This window comes from Podarcis vaucheri (genome assembly GCF_965113315.1).
Source record: "Podarcis vaucheri genome assembly, chromosome: 5".
Classification (NCBI taxonomy): domain Eukaryota; kingdom Metazoa; phylum Chordata; class Lepidosauria; order Squamata; family Lacertidae; genus Podarcis; species Podarcis vaucheri.
In genome coordinates this window covers 90,985,707-91,011,760 of record NC_138763.1, presented here as the reverse complement: position 1 = coordinate 91,011,760, position 26,054 = coordinate 90,985,707, and the positions used below count along the sequence as shown (strand labels likewise).

At 46.6% G+C, this 26,054-nt stretch overlaps 1 protein-coding gene across 1 annotated transcript; it reads left to right on the top strand.

Annotated features, from left to right (window-relative positions):
* The first annotated feature begins 1,778 nt into the window (after positions 1–1,778).
* On the top strand, positions 1,779–23,055 carry HIF1AN (hypoxia inducible factor 1 subunit alpha inhibitor). The gene is given in 10 exon segments (XM_082223638.1): positions 1,779–1,856; positions 1,858–1,942; positions 1,945–2,288; positions 7,210–7,460; positions 11,819–11,967; positions 13,032–13,177; positions 15,217–15,323; positions 16,683–16,746; positions 18,506–18,616; positions 20,849–23,055. Coding segments are annotated over 10 exon segments (1,365 nt in total). The 5' UTR covers positions 1,779–1,793; the 3' UTR covers positions 20,894–23,055.
* Positions 23,056–26,054: the final 2,999 nt, after the last annotated feature.

The window sequence follows — 26,054 nt, the reverse complement described above, 5'->3', positions numbered from 1 at the left end:
CTTGGACAGGTTGGCTGAAGGCTGGCTGGGAGAGATGCCTTACATTCCATGGCTACACTTTGTACAAGCCCCACAATGACCATGCTGTAAGATCTGGACTCCCTCCATGCAGACTGAAGGTCTTTTTATTTATTAAACTCACGACAGTCCCTGCCACATCTCAATTCTCCGAAGAAACACAGACCCTGCATGAGTGCCTGGAACCCCATAGACCAGGCCTAGGCAAACTCGGCCCTCCAGAAGTTTTGGGACTACAACTCCCATCATCCCCAGCTAACAGGACCAGTGGTCAGGGATGATGGGAGTTGTTGTCCCAAAACATCTGGAGGGCAGACAGAGGGGGAGGATCCCAACTTATGTAACAATAGCATACAGCTCCAATGCTGTTGCAGCAACACCAGTTGCCCGTATGCTTCCAAGCCCAGTTAAAAGTGCTCCTTTTGACCTATACAGCTCTTTGCAGCTGAAGATCACAATAGCTTCTGGAAGGTCTCTCCCAATATGAACCCTTACACTTATGGACAATGTATCACAGTAGGTGTTACTTTTCGAACACCCTCTACAGTGGTACCTCAGAACTTAAACCGTTCTGGAAGTCCATTCCTAAACCGAATCCATTCTTAAACCGAGGCGCTCTTTCCCTAATGAAGCCTCCAACCGTCCACTGTTCTTAGACCAAGGTAAAGTTCTCAAACCAAGACACTATTTCTGGTTTTGCAGAATTTGTAAACCAAATCGTTCTTAAACCGAGGTACCACTGTATATCACATTCCCTAACCATCCAAATACAGAGTGATTCCCAGCCACCTCCACAAGCCTGAAAGCAGCCAGAAAGTTTTTGAGAGGGGAATGCCACAGAAAATCTCATTATCAACACACGTTTACACAATACCAGTCCTACTCTGAGCAGACCCGCTGAAGTTAACAGACCTGGCTAACTTAGGTTAGTTAATGTCAACGTGTTTATTTTGAGTAGAACTTAACTGACTAAAACTCACGAGTGTACAGCGTAGGATTGCTAGTTAACGTTATGGTTTTATTCTCTTTTTAAAGGTTTTCTTTAAAAAAACAACGACCAAGTGGTGTATCTTTTTTTATGAAATAAAGAAAAGAAAGAAAAATAGAATAGACAGCCATTTTAGTTGCAAATAATTTCCTATACATGCCAAGAGCAGATTATAAAGGTAAAGGGACCCCTGACCATTATTAGGTCCATTTGTGGCCGACTCTGGGGTTGCGACGCTCATCTCACTTTACTGGCCAAGGGAGCCGGCGTACAGCTTCTGGGTCATGTGGCCAGCATGACTAAGCCGCTTCTGGCGAACCAGAGCAGCGCACGGAAACGCCGTTTACCTTCCTGCTGGAGCGGTACCTATTTATCTACTTGCACTTTGATGTGCTTTCAAACTGCTAGGTTGGCAGGAGCAGGGACCGAGCAACGGGAGCTCACCCTGTCGCGGGGATTCGAACCGCCAACCTTCTGATCAGCAAGTCCTAGGCTCTCTGGTTTAACCCACAGCGCCACCCGCGTCTCTTATACCCCACCTTAATTATTTTACTTGATTTGCACTGCATTTGTGACGTTCCATTTCATTACTTGTTGTTATCCGATTTGGGATGCAAATCAAGCCAGATCGAAAAGCCAGATCTTTAGCTGCCTCCCTGCCCTCGTGCTCCCGGGGCAGATATTCACCGTCCGCCCTGGCAGGATGCGTGCATGCGCCCCCCTCTTGCCTCAGGCACCAAAATGCCTGCGCCGGCCCTGCTGCTTACCAAAGGTGCTCTAAGCTGAGATGCTGATGGCTTCGGGCGCGTTTCCTCGACCGCCCGCCAGGGGTCGCCGCTGCGTTCGGGCCGGACCGGAAGTCTTCCCCTCTCCCCGCGGACGACGACGCCGGCAACAACAACAACAACAGGCACGTCCTGGCGTACCCGGATGTTCCTCGCCGCCGTTTCCGCCTGAGGGAGCGAGCGAGGCGCCGCTGCCGCCGCCGAGAGTCCCCGGGCCGCCCAGCGTCGCGAGGTGGGCGATGGCGGAGGCCTCCGCGTCCTGCTCCTCCCCCTCCCCGGCTGCTGAGGAGAACGGGGGCCCTTCTCCGCCCCCTCTTCCTCCCAGGGGCCCCGAAGGCGGCGGCGGCGAGGAAGAGGAGGAGGAGGAGCGGGAGGTCGGGGGCCGCCCCCACCGAGGCTGGAGCGAAGCCCAGTTCCGGCGCTACGGCTTCGCCACGCGGCCCATCCCCAGGCTCCGCCACGGGGACCCCCGGGCCGAGGAGCTCATCGAGAACGAGGTGAGGGGGCGGGCTCCTTACCAAGCACGAAAAACACGCACCAACACCCCCTCGGCGGAAGGGGGGAGGGGTACCCTGTGCTCAGACCGGGGGGGGGGGAGGTTGGGAGGGGTAGGGTGTGGGGGTTTTGCAAACGCCCTGGCCCCCTCTTCTACAATTTTCCTCCAGCACTACTACTACTACTACTACTATTACACACACAATAATACGTATATGCATTTATACATCCCTGTCTGTCTATCCATACCCTCAAATGTGTGGGGTCGGGGATATATATATATATACACACACGGCGGACAGGGGGGAGGGGTCCCCTGTGCTCAGACCCGGGGTTGTGGTGGTTGGGAGGGGTAGGGTGTGGGGGTTTTGCAGACGCCCTGGCCTCCTCTCCTACGATCTGCCACCAGCCTTGGTTAGGGTGCCTCCAGCACTATTATTATTATTACACACACACAAATATGTATATGCATTTATACATTCATTCCTATCTGTATATCCATACCCCCAAGGGGGTGGGGGGTGTATACACACACACACACACACACACACACACATATATTTTTATATACAGTGGTGCCCCGCAAGACGAATGCCTCACAAGACGGAAAACCCACTAGACGAAAGGGTTTTCCGTTCTGGAGGTGCTTCGCAAAACAAATTTCCTATGGGCTTGCTTCGCAAGACGACAATGTCTTGCGAGTTCCTGCTGGTTTTCCCCCCCCCCCTTTCTAAGCCGCTAAGCCGCTTATCAGCTGATCCGATCAGCAGATAAGCCGCTAATAGCGCTAATCCGCTAATCCGTCAATGGGTTTGCTTCGCAAGACGAAAAAACCGCTAGACGAAGAGAATCACAGAACGGATTATTTTCGTCTTGCGAGGCACCACTGTATATGCATTGCAGGGGTTATACTAACTAGATGATCCTCAGGGTCCCTTCCAACTCTACAATTCTGTGTTAACTCTATACCCTGGCTTTTCCCCTGACAGTAACTTAAGGCAACTTACAGTGAGAGGGATGGAGGCCTGAGTTTTCCTTCCTGGAGGAAATGGGGCGTCCCCTCTGCTGAGAGCAACCCACCCAGGCCCACCCAACTGCTTCCCCCCGCTTTGCCACCAGCCTACGTTAGGGTGCCTCCAGTATTATTATTATTACACATACACATGTATGTATATGCATTTATACATTCGCTTTCGTAGATTTTCACGGGTACAGGAATGCAGGTTTTGGTGTCTTCGGGTGTCTTCCCGTGTAAGAGTCGGGGTGTCTGTGCGACGTTTCGACGAGGTCTCACTCGTCATCTTCAGGCTGGTGCTTTCGGCTTCTTGTTACTGGAACAGAGCAGAGTCTGGTGTTTGAGTTCCTATAAATACTGTTGAGGGGTGTGGTGTATAGCCTCCAACGTTGCCCAGAACGTTGGAGGCTATACACCACACCCCTCAACAGTATTTATAGGAACTCAAACACCAGACTCTGCTCTGTTCCAGTAACAAGAAGCCGAAAGCACCAGCCTGAAGATGACGAGTGAGACCTCGTCGAAACGTCGCACAGACACCCCGACTCTTACACGGGAAGACACCCGAAGACACCAAAACCTGCATTTATACATTCTTGTCTATTCCTACCATACACACACACATGAATTGCAGGGGTTATATTAGATGATCCTTGGGGTCCCTTCCAACTCTACAGTTCTGTAATACTCTATACCCTGCCTTTTCCCCTGACAGTGACTTAAGGCAGCTTACATTGAGAGGGATGGAGGTCTGAGTTTCCTTCCTGGAGGAAGTGTGGGGGGGGTCCCCTCTGCTGAGAGCAACCCACCCATGCCCACCTGTCTGCTTCCCCCCGCTTTGCCACCAGCCTTCGTTAGTGTGCCTCCAGTATTATTATACATATACAGTGGTGCCTCGCAAGACGAAAATAATCCGTTCCGCGAGTCTCTTCATCTAGCGGTTTTTTCGTCTTGCAAAGCAACCCTATTAGTGGATTAGCGGTTTAGCGGCTATTAAAGGCTTAGCGGCTAAAAGGCTATTAGCGGCTTAGAAAAAGGGGGGGGAGCGAAAAAATTCACAAGACGTTTTCGTCTTGCAAAGCAAGCCCATAGGGAAATTCGTCTTGCGAAGCGCATCAAAAAACGGAAAACCCTTTCGTCTAGCGGGTTTTTTGTCTTGCGAGGCATTCGTCTTGTGGGGCACCACTGTACATTCTTAAATATACAGCTTGCCTTTTCCCCAAACAGAGACTCAAGGCATCTTACAGCTAAAAACAAATCAGCTAAAAACAGAGAAAGAAGCTTTCATTATAAAAACCATTAAACATTGATAGAATTAAAACTAATTACACATATGTTTAAAGCCACACACAGAATTATAATCAAAACAGCATGGCTCCAGCCCTTTAATTAAAAGCGGTCAGTTTCCAGAAGGTCTTCACCTGCTGGCAGAAGGATAGGAAGGAGGGAGCCAGAGAGGGTGTTCCAAAGTTGCCTGGGAGCAGCCACCACAGAGAAGGCCCTCTCTGTATCTATGAGGGTGGCGGGACCAAGAAGAGGGCCTTCCTCAAAGATCTCAGATCCTGGGAAGGTTCAGATGATGGAGTAGGGTTGCTGGATCAGGAGGCTTCAACCTTGAAAAAATAGGGGGGAAAGGGGGGCATAGAGGGAAGTTTTCCCACCTCTTTTAAACATCCCCATGGTAGGAATATTCACTTTTGACAAGCAACCTTCAAATAAAGGCAAGCTGGCCCACGCACGCACAGGTTAGTGATTTGTGGCACATAGGCTGAGGAAAGAAGAGGGTGGTTTTTATATTATTTTTGTTGCAAAATGTTTCTTAGTCACCTGGATCCCCTTTTTACTCATTATACTTTATTCTGCAGTTGCTATATGAAAAACCTGCTGATGTTGTTCCTGTTTCAGCATTACAGTTCCTGTGCATTTACAACTAAAAAAGGGCTTTGAAATAGCAAGTGGCGCTGCTGTGGTAAACTGGGGCATTGGGCTGAAGGCAAGGTTTTGGGTGTCTGCAAGACTAGAAGCGGCACCATAGTGGTTTGATTGCGGAATGGAAGGTGAGCAGCTTTAGGATAGGCAGAAAAAGTAGGTCCTTCTGCTGCCCGCCTTCTGCTCCCCAATTATTTATTTCCAAGGCTGATGTATTCTCATCATTGGAGTGATAGCCACCAACTTGGGTGACTTTAAGAGGGGATTAGACACATTCTTGGAGAATAAGGCTACTAATAATTAGCAGTGTGCTTCTGAGCATCAGCTGCTGGGGTTCACAAGGGAGAGTGCCATTACAGTGGTGCCTCGCAAGACGAAAAGAATCCGTTCTGTGATTCTCTTCGTCTAGCGGTTTTTTCGTCTTGCGAAGGAAGCCCATTGACGGATTAGCGCTATTAGCGGCTTTTAGCGGCTTATCTGCTGATCGGATCAGCTGATAAGCGGCTTAGCGGCTTAGAAAAAAGGGGGGACCAGCAGGAACTCGCAAGACATTGTCGTCTTGCGAAGCAAGCCCATAGGAAATTCGTTTTGCGAAGCACCTCCAAAATGGAAAACTCTTTCGTCTAGCGAGTTTTCCGTCTTGCGAGGCATTCGTCTTGCGGGGCACCACTGTATAGGTGTCCCTTTAGGCCAGGCTTCCTCAACATCGGCCCTCCAGATGTTTTTGGCCTACAACTCGCATGATCCCTAGCTAGTAGGACCAGTGGTCAGGGATGATGAGAATTGTAGTCTCAAAACATGTGGAAGGCCGAGGTTGAGGAAGCCTGCTTTAGGTCCTTGGTTAGCCACGGTGAGAATAGAATGATGGATGAGATGGGCCTTTGCTCGATTTTACCCAGCTGGCCTCTTATGAATGCCTTTCATACTTTGTTGCCTTATACCCTTTCAAACAACTCTTTAAGTTCTTCAAAGACCTCTCAATAGAGGTATTTGGAGGCAAATCTGTGTTTGCTTCTAATATTTGAGTACAGTGTTAGAAATTTCCTGGGCGCCAGGCATATTTTGTTTCTGGTTCGGGCCCAGATGCGACTATATGGAGATTTCTGGGCACCAGGTTGGCAGCCAGCATCTCCATTGAGCCAGTGAAAAAAACTCTGCCTTAGACCATAGTTAATACCATTTCCATTTCCACTGTGTGTTCTCCCTCTTGCATACTGGGGAAATGAATTGTAAGGGCAAGCTACAGTCAAGCAATGTAGTTGAGATTGTAGAATTGTAGCATTGGAAGGGACACTGAGGGTCATTTAGTCCAACCCCCTGGCAAATAAGCATTGTGTTGTGACCATAACTTAGGTTTAAGCTGCCATTTGGTGCCTAGCTTATACAGTGGTACCTTGAGATGCGAACGAGATCCGTTCCGGAGCCCCGTTTGCATCCAGAATCAAACGGAACTAGCGACGGCACGTCTGCACACTCACACGTCGCTTTTCGCCGCTTCTGCACATGCATGTCACGTCATTTTGAGCGTCTGTGCATGCGCGAGCAGCGAAACCCAGAAGTAACACGCTCCGTTTCTTCCGGGTTTCCGCGGAGTGCCGCTCGAACGCGCTCAACATGAAGCATATTCAACCCAAGGTATGCCTGTATATCTCAGTTTTGAACACTATTTAAGTATCCTTATGGAAGAGTTAAGCATTTTGTTTCATGGCTTGAGCATTAAGCAGAAAGGTAAACCCATCACCATTCTGCTTTTTGACTTCTGGTGTTCCGCTATATTGGGCTGTCATCAGTGTGTAAGGCTGTGCTTTATGAGTGACGACAATGAATAGTTGCAGCTACTTTGTGTGTGTGGTTCTCTATTTCCTTCCATTGCTTATTCCTAGTTGCAAAATCAACCTGAATATTTGTGGCTGATACCTCTTACCTTACCTTGGGATTTTGCATTGCTATGCCTTGTGCTTTTTTCTTGTCTTTCCTAGGAGCCAGTGGTGTTGACAGATACAAATCTGGTGTTCCCTGCTCTAAAATGGGATCTGGACTATCTTCAGGAGAACATTGGGAGTGGGGACTTTTCGGTATATAGAGCAAGCACACACAAGTTCCTGTATTACGATGAGAAGAAAATGGCAAATGTTAAGAACTTCAAGCCGAAGTCAAGCAGGGAAGAGATGAAATTCAGCGACTTCGTTGAGCAGCTCCAAGAAATAGAACAGCAGGACAGTGGAGAAAGGTAAAATCGGTTGGTGGCTTGGCGGTTTGGTTCTGTCGTGAGACATGGACTGAGTTCTTCTAAGGCAGGAGTGGGAACCTTTTTTATATATATATAAAATTATATATATATATATATATATATATATATATATATTTGCTTTCGTAGATTTTCACGGGTACAGGAATGCAGGTTTTGGTGTCTTCGGGTGTCTTCCCGTGTAAGAGTCGGGGTGTCTGTGCGACGTTTCGACGAGGTCTCACTCGTCATCTTCAGGCTGGTGCTTTCGGCTTCTTGTTACTCTGTTCTAGTAACAAGAAGCCGAAAGCACCAGCCTGAAGATGACGAGTGAGACCTCGTCGAAACGTCGCACGGACACCCCGACTCTTACACGGGAAGACACCCGAAGACACCAAAACCTGCATATAAAATTTTATATATATATATATATATATATATAAAATTTTATTGGACGCGGGTGGCGCTGTGGGTAAAAGCCTCAGCGCCTAGGGCTTGCCGATCGAAAGGTCGGCGGTTCAAATCCCCGCGGAGGGGTGCGCTCCCGCTGCTCGGTCCCAGCGCCTGCCAACCTAGCAGTTCGAAAGCACCCCCGGGTGCAAGTAGATAAATAGGTACCGCTTACCAGCGGGAAGGTAAACGGCGTTCCGTGTGCTGCGCTGGCTCGCCAGATGCAGCTTTGTCACGCTGGCCACGTGACCCGGAAGTGTCTCCGGACAGCGCTCGCCCCCGGCCTATAGATGTGAGATGGGCGCACAAACCCCAGAGTCTGTCAAGACTGGCCCGTTTGGGCAGGGGTACCTTTACCTTTACCTTTTAAAATTTTTATTAGATTTTAACAATGAGAAAATGTGGGAAAGGAAAATCCAAAAACAAAAACACATAAAATACATACAAAAATACCAACATTAAACACACAAAATACAAAAATACATACGTTACAAGCTAAGGATAAAAAAGAAAAAGCACATATAGGAAAGACACAAAAAATCCCTCTTTCTTAATTTTATATCTTAAAATCACATATTTTCTTGACTTCCTCACATCTCCCGTTCTTGTATCCCTTTAAAAAATTAATTCAGCAAATTCATATTCCCTTAATTTGTCGATTGTTGGTCTAATCTTACATTTTACCTTGTTGCTAGAGCCCCAGCAATTCATTTCAATGTCATCAGCATTCAAAAATTTTACAATGTTTCTGCAAATACATTTTAAATTTCCCCCAATCTTCTTCCACTGACTCTTCTCCCTGGTCTCGGATTCTGCCAGTCATTTCCGCCATCTCCATGTAGTCTATCAGTTGCATCTGCCAGTCTTCCAAGGTGGGTAGGTCTTGCGTCTTCCAATGCTTTGCGATGAGGATTCTTGCTGCTGCTGTAGCATACATAAAGAAAGTTCTATCCTTCTTTTGCACCGATTGGTCCACTATGCCCAGGAGGAAGGGAACCGATTGGTCCACTATGCCCAGGAGGAAGGTTCCAAGGACGAGTGGGAACCTTTTTCAGTCTAAAGGCTGCATTCTCATTTAGGGGACACATTTCAGTGGCGGGTGGGGCCAGAGTGGATGGAGCAACTGGTGTAAGTTGTATCTCAAGTTGTGAAGCAGGACTGGTGAAGGGTGTGACATAGGAAAATAATAATAATAATAATAATAATAATAATAATAATAATAATAATAATAAAAATAAAAATAAATTTTATTTATATCCCGCCCTCCCCAGCCGAAGCCGGGCTCAGGGGAGCTAACAACAGTAAAATAGTACAACATTCTAAAATCATTTCATTATAAAATTAATTCAAATCAAATTGATGGCAACCATTGGGCTAGAGTTCTGTGAAGATTGCCAAAGGAGGGAGTCAGGCTGTGCCCTGACCAAAGGCTTGGTGGAACAGCTCTGTCTTGCAGGCCCTGCGGAAAGATGTCAAGTCCCGCAGGGCCCTAGTCTCTTGTGACAGAGCGTTCCACCAGATCGGAGCCACAGCCGAAAAAGCCCTGGCTCTAGTTGAGGCAAGCCTAACCTCTCTGTGGCCTGGGACCTTCAAGATGTTTTTGTTTGAAGACCGTAAGTTCCTTGTGGGACATACCAGGAGAGGCGGTCCCGTAGGTACGAGGGTCCTAGGCCGTATAGGGCTTTAAAGGTTAAAACCAGCACCTTAAACCTGATCCTGTACTACACCAGGAGCCAGAGCAGCTGGTATAGCACTGGGTGAATGTGATCTCGCAGTGAGGACCCCGTAAGGAGTCTCGCTGCGGCATTCTGCACCCGCTGGAGTTTCTGGGTCAGTCTCAAGGGCAGCCCCTTGAGTCCTGAGGGCAGGAAGAGGGCCAGATAGAGAGGGCTTCATTTGGCCCCCAGGCCTGCGGTTCTCTACCTCTGTTCTAAGAGGCTAGTCTGAGATATCCCTGGCTAGCTGCTTGCAGGGTTTTAAACTGAAGGAAACGGTGAGACATTCTACATCATACAGAAATTCTGTCACAGTGCAGATTGATCCAAAACAGAATATATTTCTCTCTTCACACGGTCAAATCCTGTACTTCCTACCTTGTAGGGAATTCCTCCACTTTCCTGTTCATCCCCCTTTTACCATGCACAAGCATCTTCCTGAAGCAACAGGATCATATCTAGTAGTTATTGTGCTAGTATTGCTGCTGAAGGCATCCAATAAGTGTGTTCCTTCGGGCAGCACTCGAGGTGATGGGGAAAAGAAATAGGATTCTGGACTTAGTGGGGGGCTGGTTCTGGTGCTCCCCTTCCTATTAAATTCATTGGAAAGTGGCTGTGTAATTAAAGCCAAGAAAAAGGCTACAACGAAGAAAGTGCTGCACAGCTCGGGAGAAGAGACCCTTTGCTTCCTTTGTTGATTGCAGTGAGCAGAATCAAGGAGTCGCTCATTCGCCAGTTGTACAACTGGATGTGTGTGGTTTTTTTCTTTTTGAAAAATGGTTTAGCATTTTTGTCCATCCTCCCCAATGCTCAAAGCAGCTTCCTATAAAAATAATAGAATAAAAATAATAAAAAGATGCAGTTTTGAAAATAAGAGCATCATAAACAAGGGTTTTTTATGGGTTGTTTTATGGTTGGTTATATATGAGAACTGTTTACTCTGCTACTGCTATTTTAATGCTAGCTATTTTTACTGCTATTTTAATGGTGTATCTTACTTTGTTGCAACCCATCTGGAGGACATACACCCTAAAAGGCAGGCTAGGAAGCTATTATCACAATCAGTATAATCAACAGCGGTATTAACACTAGGTCACAGTCCCTAATCCACTGCTGTAGGTCTTTTGGAAGATAGGTTTTGCATCCTGTCTGAAAGGATACAAAGATAAGACAGCTTCTAGACTGATCTCTGAGAATGAGAGTGCCTGAAACCATATGTTTTGTGCATCAGGGAACAGGTGGGTCATCCTGCATGTGTATACCTGCCCAATTTCTGTTGACTTGGTGGTGCTCAAGTGAATCCTTTCCTTAAATCTGCAGTCCTCTGGGTGAAGTTAGCCTTTGCTTATCAGGTTTCTATATACAGTGGTACCCCGCAAGACGAATGCCTCGCAAGACGGAAAACCCGCTAGACGAAAGGGTTTTCCGTTTTGGAGGCGCTTCGCAAAACGAATTTCCCTATGGGCTTCCTTCGCAAGACGAAAGCCCATAGGGAAATCTCCAGGACAGCGGGGAAGCGCAGCGCGTCTTCCCCACTGTCCTCGGACCTCCTCCGAAGGCTGGCGGTGGGGCGGAAAGACCTTCTCCCCGCGCCAGCCTTCGGAAGGCTCCTCCGAAGGCTGGCGGTGGGGAGAAAAGCCCTTCTCCCCGCGCCAGCCTTCGGAGGAGCCTTCCGAAGGCTGGCGGTGGGGCGGAGAGAGCTTCTCCCCGCGCCAGCCTTCGGATGGCTGTCCTGAAGACTTGCGGTGGGAGGAGGGTTTTCCTTCCCGCCGCCAACATTCAGAATGCTGTTCTGAATGTTGGCGGTGGGGAGGAAAAACCCTCCTCCCACCGCAAGCCCCAGGAACAGAGGAGAAGCGCTGCACCCCTTCCCCTCTGTTCCCGTACCTGTCCTGAAGGCTTGCGGTGGGGAGAAAAGCCCTTCTCCGCACCGCCAGCCTGGCAAGCGGTTTCCATAGGAACGCATTAATTGATTTTCAATGCATTCCTATGGAAAACCGTGCTTCGCAAGACGAAAAACTCGCAAGAAGAAAAAACTTGCGGAACGAATTAATTTCGTCTTGCGAGGCACCACTGTAAGTGAATGTATTTTTGAGGCATTGGCTAAAAATGAATGAAAGATGGCAAGCAAGATCTTCCTTTTTGCAGACGTACATGTAAAATCCTCCTTTTCCCCTTGTTTTCTGCCATGTGCAGGCTTTATCTGCAGCAGACTCTGAACGACACAGTTGGGAGGAAAATCGTGGTGGATTTCCTGGGCTTCAATTGGAATTGGATTAACAGGCAGCAGGCAAAGCGAGGCTGGGGTCAGCTGACATCCAACTTGTTACTGATCGGCATGGAAGGTAGCAGATCTTTCTTAGACTTAAATGTGCCTAAAGGTCTTTGGACAACTCATTGCATTTTGCTTTTATTGTTTTTGGTATTTTTTAGGATAGACAACTTCTTAGGGATTCCTTTTGCGCACAAACATCCAACATCTAGCCCCTGTTATCTCATATATGAAAAATCTGATGTAGGTGATTCAGAGGCCTGATTCAAAGAAGCGGTGTCAGGGATGGGGTCCATAGATGCCATAATAGCCAACATCATGCCTCCCCGATCTTGTTGGACTCCAGGCAACATGGCCAGCGAGCAGGGATGATGGGAGTTGCAGTCCAAACGTCTCGAGGGCTTAACTTTGGCTACCCGAGACATACATAATCTTTGAGAACAGGGCCTCTTGTTCACAGGTTACATCTGAAAAGATGAACCACACTTTTCTTATTTGGTTCTTCTTTCACATGCATCCATTCCCTCTGGCTGCACAAATAGGCCGCATGGCAGTTATCTGACTGCTCTAGTGAGAAGGACTTTCTTCACATAACTAATTCTTCCTTGTCCTGTAACATGTACTACTGTCTTGTTGCGAGGACCCAGATGATGCAAGTGCTATAAACCGATGACATACATTCATAAGTGTCCTCTGTATAACTGAATACACTGTTTAGATCCCCCCCCCTACGTAGAACTTGATTTATTTTGGTGCATGACCGATGCAAATCACCCATTGTAAGGTAATGATTCTATCCTGCCTTTCAGGGCAATCTCACACAAGACAGCCTACAGTGAAACCATTACACTACCTCCCTTGCTTTGGATAGCTCTCTGTATGGATAACTATTATTCAGAAAACCTCTAAACCACAGCCGTTAAACTGGTTTTGAATTGGTTTGTCAGTGGCTTTCCTTACGCAATGATGAGAGCTGTTGCCTTCAGTGGGTCCTGAGAGTATTGTTAAATTTGCCCAACATGCTCTTAAAACTTTATTTTCTAACGGTTTACTTGTAATGTAGGCACACCCTCATTATTAATACTTGTGTTTAGAGGGCTGTCAGGTTTACAGTGTCTCTGTTTCTTTTTAATGAAGGGAATGTGACTCCAGCACACTATGACGAGCAGCAGAACTTCTTTGCTCAGATTAAGGGATACAAGCGTTGCATCCTGTTTTCCCCTGACCAGTTTGAGTGCCTCTATCCTTATCCTGTGCACCACCCATGTGATCGGCAGAGCCAGGTAAGGCGACGTCTGTGCCAAATGGCCCCTACTTTGTAGGAGTATGTGATATTAAATATTTGGGTGGCATTCATAATAATAATAATAAAAATTTTATTTATATCCCACCCTCCCCAGCCAAAGCCGGGCTCAGGGCAGCTAACAACAATCAAATAATCAAACAACAATCAAATAATCAATCAAATATTTTTACACAGAGTCGACTGATGGAAATGAATGGACCTAACTTATTCACATTCTTTAATTTCAGTGGGTCTGAGTAAAACTGAGTTGAATACTATCCTTTGTTCTGATCAGATGGAAGATTCACACAGGCTTCTATGTCCTGTCTAACAATGACCAGCCTGAAAGAGGTCACAAGCAAAACGTGATCTGTATTTTCCTCCTGTTATTTGTGGTCAACGTCTCTTTGTCCCGTTCAGGGCCTTACTTGCTGGTGTTTAGTCTGATAATTTAGCCTAACCCCTTGATGTTGAAGGAAAGAGACATGAAAAGCAACAACTGTGCTGCAAAGAAACCCCAGTGTGCAAGCAGGTGCTTATATGTGGGGTTTCTGCACACAAACACACCCTGCTTTCTTTTCAAACGATTGCATGTGATTCAGTGCCATGGGGAAAAGTGTGGCTGTGCTCCAGATTAAACGCAGCAACGTCCCACATTATTGCGTTTGCATCCTGCCTCTTCTCTGAGGAACTCAAGATGGTTCTTCCCCATTTTACTCTCTCAACAACTCTCTGAGGCAGGTTTTCTGAGCGAGAGAGTGGCTGGCCCAAGGTCATACACAGAACTTTGTGGCTGATCGGAGCTTTGACTCCCAACACACTAATCCCTATATCACACTGGCTCTCCAGTATGCAGCATCCATACTATACACTATACACTGAGAGCCAGTGTGGTGTAGTGGTTAAGAGCAGTGGACTCGTAATCTGGTGAACCGGGTTCGATTCCCTGCTCCTCCACATGCAGCTGCTGGGTGACCTTGGGCCAGTCACACTTCTCTGAAGTCTCTCAGCCTCACTCACCTCACAGAGTGTTTGTTGTGGGGGAGGAAGGGAAAGGAGAATATTAGCCGCTTTGAGACTCCTTCGGGTAGTCATAAAGCGGGATATCAAATCCAAACTCTTCTTCTACTATACTAAGAAAACACTATACTGTTGGATGCAATGTGAGTAGTGCATTGTCCTCTGAACGTGTGCACTCCACATTGGCATGAGTAACCAGTTTTTACAGCCATATGTGTAGTCTTGTACAGGGACAACAAATTAATGGGATGGAATTCGCCTTCCACCAAGGTATCTAAACAACCTACCAAATTTCTAGGTAGCCTATCTTTTTTTTAAAAAAATGTAAAAGCAAGATTCTAGCTCATAACTGGAATTCAGCCTGAACCCATTCCCCGTTTCTTTTGCTTACTGTCTACCTATAGTACAGACATGCAACACAGACCTCTTTTCTACCATTTACTGATGTGCACTTAGGAGACAAACAGTCTGTTACTGTCTTACTTAATACTGTGTTAACCATTTTTTTCCTTTGAAGAAAACAAATTGGGTTACAGTGGTGCCCCGCAAGACGAATGCCTCGCAAGACGAAAAACTCGCTAGACGAAAGAGTTTTCCGTTTTTTGAGTCGTTCCGCAAGACGAATTTCCCTATGGGCTTGCTTCGCAAGACGAAACGTCTTGCGAGTTCTTGCGAGTTTGTTTCCTTTTTCTTAAAGCCGCTAAGCCGTTAATAGCCGCTAAGCCGCTAATAGCCGTGCTTCGCAAGACGAAAAAAACACAAGACGAAGAGACTCGCGGAACGGATTAATTTCGTCTTGCGAGGCACCACTGTAAATCTAGAATTTAGTCTAGCACTTGACTTTCCAGGTTAACTTTTGTGACTAGTATGCAACAGGTTGTTGCCTCTACCTGAGCTCGTGCAGGTTTACCTGAGGGGAATTGGGGCATGGGAAGGACCATACTCTGGGGAACTCTCTAGATCACCTTTGTGACTTCAGCCTCTGCAGTGACATGTTCTTTTCTCCTGTTTTGCTAGGTTGACTTCGACAATCCTGACTATGAGCGCTTTCCCAATTTCCAGAACGTAGTTGGCTATGAGACAGTGGTGGGCCCAGGCGATGTGCTTTATATCCCCATGTATTGGTAAGGAGCATAGATGGAGGATGGGACAGGGTGGGGTAGGAATGGGACAACTGCAGCAGAAACCAGGGCCCCAGATTAAGGTACAGGAACCTTGGGCTCACAAGAGGCCCATGGCTCTTTCTCTTTTGACTCAGATGTATTGTAAGGCCTACACTTTTTACCTTCTCTGTATATTCAAAAGGGAGAGAGCGCTTCCTTTATCCTCAAGATACGGAGGATAAATAGGCTTTTGTGTTTTAAGGTGTTCTCATGCCAGAAGAGAGAGGAAAAATAAAAACATCCTTGACATTTGCTAGTAGCTTGGATTTGGGTGGGTGGGTTTAGGCAAGGTGAGGCTTATCCCTTTGCACTCTCACCATGGCAGTTCGACACAGGATCGAACTGTTCCATCCACTGAAAATTTCATACACAACTGTGTAATATTTTAGTCCATCTCCATTGGGTTTCTTAAAAAAAAAACCCAAGTAGCTGAGGCTAATCTCATGGGGTGAGTTCTCCTTTACTGTAAGGGTAGAGTAAGTCTGACCCAAGTCGGGTGTGGATCTGTCCATGTACCAATCTCTATGGGACTTAAATGGGAAATGGCGCACATCCCACAGGAAGTAAAAGTATAGGGGAAAGGGGGAGAAAGTGCCTGCCTTCAGTTCCCGTAGCCCTTTCAACTTAGAATGAAAGTGAACCTACCTTTGTCAGTTACAGATAGGTAGCCGTGTTGGTCTGCCATAGTCAAAATAAAAAATTCCTTCCAGTAGCACCTTAAAGACCAACTAAGTTAGTTCTTGATATGAGCTTTCGTGTGCATGCACACTTCTTCAGATACACTGAAACAGAAGTTGCCAGACCCTTCTATATAACTTCTGAAACAGAAGTTGCCAGACCCACCTTCTCACTATATAGAAGGGTCTGGCAACTTCTGTTTCAGTGTATCTGAAGAAGTGTGCATGCACACGAAAGCTCATACCAAGAACTAACTTAGTTGGTCTTTAAAGTGCTACTGGAAGGAATTTTTTATTTTGACTACCTTTGTCAGGTTGGTACTGAAGGTGGGAAACATGCTTTGTTTGTATTCTGAGATAAAGTATGCACATGCAAGAGAGCACCCATTCATGGGAGTGTGATCTATTGAGCAACTTAAAATAAGGACAGATACAAACAGGAAGAGGTCACAGATAGTCACAGCATGTTTCCCTGGCATGAAGTACAAATAGGATGGAAGCAGGGGGGATAAAAGAATAATGAAGGCTTAAGCTGAGCTGTCTGCATTGATGCTGTAGTACTGATGTTGTTAATTCTTAAATTCTCTGTGGCTAGAATTGGAAACATATACAATTTCCCTGGCCTTTCTGTTATTCTATTCAGGTGGCATCACATCGAGTCTCTGCTGAACGGAGGAATTACCATCACTGTAAACTTTTGGTACAAGGTAAACATGCCTCTAGCTTTTGTTGCTGGCAGAAGAGAACTTTGTGCATGGACAGAACAGAAACATAGAGCTGCTACTTGAAATATTTGTTGTGTGGTGTAATGCAGTATTGATGTTGCTACATTATAAAATCTGTCCTCTTCATCCTACACACCTCTAAGGGCTGCTTAAGGTTCCCTAGAGTTACATTAACTCTTCCAAACCTGGCCTGTGCTCTTAATTCCATCTCTTAAAGAATTTGTATGGCTGCATCGGTGTTCAGTAAATTTGCATACCACCCTTCATCCAAGGATCACAGGGCGGATCACAACATAAAAATACAAAACGAGAACACAAAGTACATAACAGAACAAAAGCAAAACAAACCAATACCTCCCCCCCCCCCCGGCAAACACATTTAAAAGGACATAGAATGCTAATCAGCCAAAGGTCTAGTTAAAGAGAAACTTTTTCACCTGACACCTAAAGATATGTAATGAGGACTCCTGGGGAGCCCATTCCACAAAAGGGAGCCGCTGCAGAAAAGACCCCCTTCTCATGTTGTCACCCTCTGGAGCTACCTTGGGTCTCCAATGATGATTACAGGGTCAGAGCTGGTTCACATTGGGAGAGGCGGTCCATAGATATTCCCTCTGTGAAGTATGTAGTTCCTTGGGTTGAAATAATGCCTAACTGTTTAATGGTGATGGTTCTTTTAGGGAGCCCTTTCCTAGACCAGCATTTGTGCAATGACCTCTAGTATGACTGTGTACCATTTGGCTGCTAATAGAATACCAACCATCCTCCTGTCCCCCACTGTTTTATTGGCCACTGTTTTATTGTGCTTGTGTGTTAGTTTTTTCAAGTAACATGAAGTGCTACAAACTTATGATCCTGCTGTTTCCTTTTGGTTTTTCTGCTACCTCCCAAACCAGAAACCGGGGTGAACGCTGCAAGTTTGATGCTAGTCTCTTTGTCTATATAATAATAATAATAATAATAATAATAATAATAATAATAATAATAATAATAATAATAATAAATAATATAATTTATTATATATACCCCGCCCATCTGGCTGGGTTTCTTTTGATTTGGAAGCTTCCTAAGTGTGTGTGTGTAGGAATCCTCTTTGAGAGTATGAGCACATGTAAATATGTCGACACAAAATTTTAAAAAAATCCTTCCAGTAGCACCTAAAGGTAAAGGGACCCCTGACCATTAGGTCCAGTCGTGACCGACTCTGGGGTTGCGGCGCTCATCTTGCTTTACTGGCCGAGGGAGCTGGCGTACAGCTTCCGGGTCATGTGGCCAGCATGACTAAGCCGCTTATGGCGAACCAGAGCAGCACACGGAAACGGCGTTTACCTTCCCGCCGGAGCAGTGCCTATTTATCTACTTGCACTTTGACGTGCTTTCGAACTGCTAGGTTGGCAGGAGCAGGGACTGAGCAACGGGAGCTCACCCCGTCGCGGGGATTCGAACCACCGGCCTTCTGATGGGCAAGTCCTAGGCTCTGTGGTTTAACCCACAGCGCCACCCGCATCCCAAGTAGCACCTTAGAGACCAACTAAGTTAGTTATTGGTATGAGCTTTCGTGTGCATGCACACTTCTTCAGATACGCTGAATGCACACGAAAGCTCATACCAATAACTAACTTAGTTGGTCTCTAAGGTGCTACTGGAAGGAATTTTGTGTGTGTTTGTGTGTGTGTCGACTACGGCAGACCCAACACGGCTACCTGCCTGTAATGTAAATATGTGTTTGTGTTCTTCCCAGGGTGCCCCAACTCCCAAAAGGATTGAATATCCCCTAAAGGCTCATCAGAAGGTGGCAATAATGAGGAACATAGAGAAAATGCTGGGCGAAGCGCTTGGAAACCCACAAGAGGTACAGGACAAACCTGGAAACTGTTTTAGGGGGCTAAGTTGCACAGAAACCCACGAGTTCTAATTGGGCCCTAAGAGCACCAAAACAGCCTAATTCTGTCCGTCGTTTGCAGTTCCTTAGATATGCAGGAAGGGTTAACCCTGGGAGAAAAGAAGGGCGATAAATTATGCCATATATTTATGTACCGTATTTTTCGCTCTATAATATGCACCAGACCATAAGACGCACCTAGTTTTTGGAGGAGGAAAACAAGAAAAAAAATATTCTGATCTCAGAAGCCAGAACAGCAAGAGGGATCGCTGCGCAGCGAAAGCAGCAATCCCTCTTGCTGTTCTGGCTTCTGGGATAGCTGCGCAGCCAGCATTCGCTCCATAAGACGCACACACATTTCCCCTTACTTTTTAGGAGGGGAAAAGTGAGTCTTATAGAGCAAAAAATATGGTATTTATTATAAAATACCTCCGGACATCATCTACGAAGATGCTAGGGTGGTATTAAAATGAAAAGGAATACAAGCAAATCCACTACAAAATGTGGATTTTAATAGAGTCATACAAATTTGAGGTATCTCTGGTACTATTTGCCCAAAGCCAAGTGACATCCCGGTTTAACTTTTGAGGTTCAGCACTATGTCGTTGGCAAATTGACATCTCTCAAAACTTAAGATACGATAAGATCTTCTATATGCATCAGGAAATGTGGCGGATTTCAAAAGCAGGCTGATTCGCCCAGGGTTTCAAAGGTTCTCGGAGTTCAATAGATGTTACTGTTAAGGAAAACCTCTGTAAACAATTGCACACTGGTGTTGCAAACAAGTGACAATTGACAGTGATTTTAAGGCTGCTTGTTCTACTGGGGTGAGGGCTCCAAACATTAATCTTGAGTTCCAAGCCTATTATCCTTTACTGAGAATGGATTGGAAGATAGACAAGGGCAATAGAGACTTTTAAAAAGACTGGGAACCATTTATGTTGTATGTACAGAAACATTGTAAAGAAGTGGACTCACTAGCAGGGTTTGAGTAAACATTTACAATTAACAAAATAAATATAGTCGTTAAGATGTAAAAATTGGAGAATAACAAAGTGTAAGTGGAAATGCGAAAATAAGTATGGTATAAAAAAGTGAAGAATATAACAACATTTAAGTTAAAGATTGCAATATTAAGGTAGAATAAAACAGGAAGGGGAAGTAAAAAGATAAAAGAACCATAATGGGAAGTTGAGGGAAGTCGGGGGGGCAGCGCCTGGGGATTTCTATTCCTGTTTACTTTTGAGACAGTGTTGATTGTGGTGATTATAAAATTGTAAAACTTAATAAAAATTATTTTTTTTAAAAAAGAGAGAATGGGTTGGAAGATGCACCGTAATAATAATAATAATAATAATAATAATAATAATAATAATAATAAATAATTTATTATTTATACCCCACCCATCTGGCTGAGTTTACCCAGCCTCTCTGGGCGGCTTCCAATCAGGTGTTAAAAACAGTACAGCATTAAATATTAAAAACTTCCCTAAACAGGGCTGCCTTCAGATGTCTTTTAAAGAGAAGATAGCTGCTTATTTCCTTCACATCTGAAGGGAGGGCGTTCCACAGGGCAGGCGCCACTACCAAGAAGGCCCTCTGTCTGGTTCCCTGTAATCTCACTTCCCGCAATGAGGGAACCGCCAGAAGGCCCTCGGTGCTGGATCTCAGTGTCCAGGCTGAATGATGGGGGTGGAGACGCTCCTTCAGGTATACAGGACCGAGGCCGTTTAGGGCTTTAAAGGTCAGCACCAACACTTTGAATTGTGCTCGGAAACGTACTGGGAGCCAATGCAGATCTCTCAGGACTGGTGTTATGTGGTCCCGGCGGCCACTCCCAGTCACCAGTCTAGCTGCCACATTCTGTATTAATTGCAGTTTCCGGGTCACCTTCAAAGGTAGCCCCACATAGAGCGCATTGCAGTAGTCTAAGCGGGAGATAACTAGAGCATGCACCACTCTGGCAAAACAGTCCGCAGGCAGGTAGGGTCTCAGCCTGCATACCAGGTGGAGCTGGTAGACAGCTGCCCTGGACACAGAATTAACCTCTAGTGTTGACTTCAACGGTGTTCTGCTCTTTCCAGCTGTGTTTACAGTTTTTCATCTTGGGAAGATTTTTGGCTGTGCAAACATCACTCCATTCGGCATATGTCTATAGCCAACAGTTTTTGTGGTTTTACTCCTTTGTTGTTGTCTCAACAGGTGGGCCCCTTGTTGAATATGATGATTAAGGGGCGGTATGACTAATCCGCGACCTCTGCAGTGGTGGATGTTGTGAGCTGCTTCACAGACAAGTGGAAGATACTAGGCGCTAGTATCACACGCAGAAATTGAAAGACTGAGGTGCTCCCGGCACAGCTCTGCCCTGTTTTGCACCAACGTAGGGAGCGACTGGTACCATCAAACACTCCCGTCCACCTCTCTTTCAACTTCACTTAACCTTCCAGAAGATCCCATGCTTTACAAAGTAGGAACCTAGCTGCCAAAGACTCGTGTGTCTGCGACCTGCCAGTATACAGAGATTGGCGCCTGGTACTTGCCTGTCACCTGTCACATTGCAAAATACTTTTTTTTGGGAGGGAGCAGAGTTTAGACTGGCCCTGCCAGTCTTTTGGTTCATCCCATCAGCTGAATTGTATGATGTTGAATGAGGGGTGGACGCAGTAAGTCTCAAAGTCTTGAGAGTCTCCCGAAGCGGGAGAGAACCTTTGGCCATGTAAGACTCCACTGTCTGTTTATTTTGCCTGGGAAGTGAAAGCAATTGCATGCTGGCATCTGCATAGTTGCCTGTGTGTGAGAAGCAACTAGACAAGCCATTTAGATCTTCCCTCTGCACCTTGGCATTAGAAATCTCCCCGCCACCCTTTCTCTGAGGTTTAGCTTCCGTGTTTGTCAAAGGTCGCCTTCTCTCTGATGGCACAATTTTCTAATGTAAAGCAAAATTATGGTTACAAGTACACAGAGGGAGCAGGTAGGGATGGAGACAATAAAGTCTTCCAAGTCCGCTGTGCCAAATTAACATCGAAAACAGCGTTTTGGGGGGCCTGACCTCTTAATTCTGTTGGGAGTCCGGGCTGAAATCCCCATACACACAGATTTCCTTTGCTACACTCCGGACGGCTTTTCCACAATGAGCACCAGTGCCCTTTGTCAGTAAAAAAACACCTTTGTGTTGTGTTTCTCTTTCCATACATGGAAATGTTAATTTCACTCCATCCTCGGCCTTCTGCATACTGGATTATAATGGATAAATAGGTGGAGAAGGGGAACAGCAAAGTTACAGTAACACTTTATTGCAGTGACTTTTTCGACAGACTTCTATGTAGGGTGAGGCCTCTATTTTCCATTCTGTTCCACTTTTCCCTGCCTGGCAGGAAATGTGGGTGTTTCTGGCTGTGTTTCACCAAGATGAGAGTGCTGAGTTGAGATCCCAGCTTTGTTCCTTTGCCACAGAGGTGCTTTTCCGTGAAATGGAGAGTTTTGAGAAGACCTCGCTGCAAAAGCTTTGCTTGTCCCAGCAGGAGAGAGGTCATGACCAGCTTGCTGTGGGACAACACCTGAGCATGACTTCACCTTTTCTGGGACAGATCACACTCTTATCCTTTTATTGTACGGATCACACTCCTAATCTTTTACTGTGAATTCAGAATGCAGTAGCTGAAGACATTCTGGAGAAAGCTGGGTAGTGGTTCGGATTCCATTGGGCAGGTCAGACTCTTTAATGAGGGAGCAATGGAGCTTTGTCATAAGCCAAACCTACTGTTTGATTTAGCTCTGCCAGCCACATAGAATCAGTGGAATGCCAGAGTTCTTGCCATAGATAATAGATCGGGAAAGGGGATGGAATGGCTTCTGAAGAGCAAGATTGGACTTGACAAATGGTAGTACTAATAAATGCATTCTGCCTTTGCCTGAGGGCAAAAGCAATTCTTGTGTTTCACGGAAAGTGCCCTGGATGTGCAGCAGTATTGGCCAGGGTGCCAACAGAGACTGGAGCAATTTGTGGAATTTTGCTGTTGCATAGAGCCCATGCGGAAAGGGGCCACACGCCTCGCTTGGAATGAAGAGGATGGGACTTAAACACAACCTTCGGATCTCTCATTTCTTTTTGCCAAAGGTAACTTTTGAAAGTTTTTTAACGGTTGGTTTTTTTAATAAAGAAGAAAAAAAAATCATTGCGCCTGACCGGTGCAAGAACTCCGTTTACAATGCACTGATGGACTGATTAAGTTACTGTCTTCTCTTGTGTTTTTTTGTGTTTTTTTAATCCTATGCTTTTGATGCCCTGCTGTGGTATTGGGGAAAGCTGTGTGTGTGTGTGTTTTCTGTGATGATGTGTGAGGACATGTGGGAAAGGCGTAATGCATCCTGAAGCGTAGTTCTTAAAATAAAACTGTCCAAAAAGAGAAGTATGGTGTTTCCTTTGTTCTGCCCAACAAACGGCCCTCTCTATCAGAGAACTCGATCAGGACTGTGGGAATGGATATCCCTTTGAGGGCTGTGGCATGGGCTCGCTGTGTAGTGCTCAGACCCTTGATGCTGTTGCTAGAACCTTGTGTTTGTAGATCTCTGGAACTACAATTTTCACCTACACAGCCCTTCCAAAGGAGGTTCATTGCCTGTGGCCTCCTGGAGTGTACGTACAAACCCACCCACCCCTGTCTTGGCAATGTCTCTAGACCAGGGTTTCTCAAACTTGGGTCTCCAGCTGTTTTGGGACTGCAACTCCCAGAATCCCCAGCCAGCAGGACCAGTGGTCAGGGATGATGGGAGTTGCAGTCCAAAAACAGCAGGAGACCCAAGTTTGGGAAACCCCAATCTAGACATTGAGAAATCTTTGCTGCTTATTGTGGCGTTCGTACGGGGGCCCCGGTCGTCTCACGGACTATTGACCCGTACACCACTAATCTGCCACCAACCAGGTCCTCCCTGGTAAAATCACTTCAGTCTCAGTCAGCTTTTCAGCTAATAAAGAAGAGTGTATTTTATGTCAGACAAACAAAACTTTTACAGCATTCCAAACGTTGTTGCTCATTACTTTTGTAGTCTTATTTTCCTCTATCTCTTCTACCTCCCCACCCTCAAGAACCCATGGCCCTAACTATCTCTCTATTACCAACTGCCTTTCCCAACCAGCCAACCCACGAAATCCAACCAACTACCCACCCACAACTCCCAACGAACTCCACCCAGAACTCCTCCCAAACTGGTTTTATAGACCCACCCCCAGGGTCCTGTCTGTTCAACCTATTTAACTATTTCCCCTCCAGCACTCGCATATATGTTAACGTCACAGTTATCAGCCCAACTCAATAGCGCATCGGCTCTAGAGCAACAGTTTACAGGAAGGGAGCAGTATCCCTTTTACAGCAGGTCTTGCCACATGGTGGGTATGTTTGCCTTGGGGCTTCCTTCATATCTCCCTTGTTGGCCCACCTCTGCAATACAAGGGCCTTTATTTGGTTGTGGTTGGGAGGGAGCTTGTCGCACAGAGGCCCGACTTTCCTTCCCTGACATCCCAGAAGATTCTGTTCATCACTGTAATGTGTATGGGTTGCTCGTGCGTAAGTTGCCGCCTCTCCAGGCTTTGTTGCCTTGCTAAACCTTTCAGTCTGGGCAGCCCTTCACTTCGTGGCTGCCTCAGTCGCTAGCAGAATCCGTCAGTGGGCGTTTCTTAAATCTTTTCCAACATAAAAATTGTTTGACACCCAGTCTCCTCCTACTCTCTCTGCGCGGAAGTCTTCTGCGCAGGGTGGGCGTGGGTAGCGGAGGACCCGTGCTCTCCCCGCTGGTGTCCGGTGAAGAGTCCTGGAGCCCTCTCGCCGATTCCCCCATCAGCCCCTCTATATGCCTGGTGTTGCGCTGATTTGCTTCCCCATCTGCGGAGCTGCCTCTCTCCCTGCTGGGCCCTTCTCCAGCATCATTTGAGAGCCTTCCCTCCGCCTTTAGCTCCGATGTCAGTTCCCTGACATCCATCTCTGCCAGTAAGAAGGCTGACCGCCCAGCAAGTATTATAACTTGCAAAACTTTAAAATGAAATAAATGATAAAAGGGTTGATTGGGCTACAATTCAAGAGGGTGCCTTTGGGGGGGGGGCATGCAAGAGGCTATGTGAATTAGTAGCTTGCAGCCAAAGAATGGGCTGCTTTAGTTCAAATCAATAAAGGTAAAGAGACCCCTGACCATTAGGACCAGTCATGACCGACTCTGGGGTTGCGGCGCTCATCTCGCTTTATTGGCCACAGGAGCTGGCATACAGCTTCCGGGTCATGTGGCTGGCATGACTAAGCCGTTTCTGGCGAACCAGAGCAGCGTACAGAAACACCGTTTACCATCCCGCTGGAGCAGTACCTATTTATCTACTTGTACTTTGACATGCTTTCGAACTGCTAAGTTGGCAGGAGCAGGGACCAAGCAACGGGAGCTCACTCCATCGCGGGGATTCGAACCACAGACCTTCTGATCGGAAAGTCCTAGGCTCTGCGGTTTAACCCACAGCGCCACCCGCGTCCCATGTTCAAATCAATATACGTATCCTAATCTGGTTTTTTGGCCTTTGTTGACCCCTCTCATGATTGCCAGGTCTCAGTGTTGTTTCACAACAGAAGCCACAGCTGGCAGGATTCCAGCGTTTTGCCACCCTGTTCCTTGGCCAACCTTTCTAATCCTCCTCTCTTCCTCCCATGGGAACTTAAGCACTGTGAAGTTGCATCTAGCCTCCTCCTCATCTCTGCCACTTCTCTTCCACCTACCCTTCTGTTTCCTGTTTCTCAGTCCCTTGCACTCTTCCCTTCAGCCTCGCCCCTGTGTGAGATTTTCAATCGCAACTCAGCTGACAACTCGCTCTCCCCTCGCTGGCTTTGTAGCTCGGCTGCAAACTCTGATCCCCTGAGCGACTGAACATTCCCTGCTGCCACACCAGTTCAAGCCAGTAAATGCTGGAGAGACTACATGTTTCCCCAGGCTGACGTGTAGCTAAATAACCCGATGTGCACATAAAAAGGTAAAGGACCCCTGACAGTTAAGTCCAGTCGTGAACAACTCTGGGGTTGCGGCGCTCATCTTGCTTTACTGGCCAAGGGAGCCGGCGTTTGTCCGCAGACAGTTTTTCCGGTTCATGTGGCCAGCATGACAGCCTCTTCTGGCGAAACCAGAGCAGCGCACGGAAACACTGTTTACCTTCCCACCGGTGCAGTACCTATTTATCTACTTGCACTTTGACGTGCTTTCGAACTGCTGGGTTGGCAGGAGCTGGGACCGAGCAACGGGAGCTCACCCCATCGCAGGGATTCAAACCACCGACCTTCCAATCGGCAAGCCCGAGGCTCAGTGGTTTACACCACAGCACCACACGTTGCGTCTATATACCATGGGTAGGCAAACTAAGTCCCGGGGACCGGATCCAGCC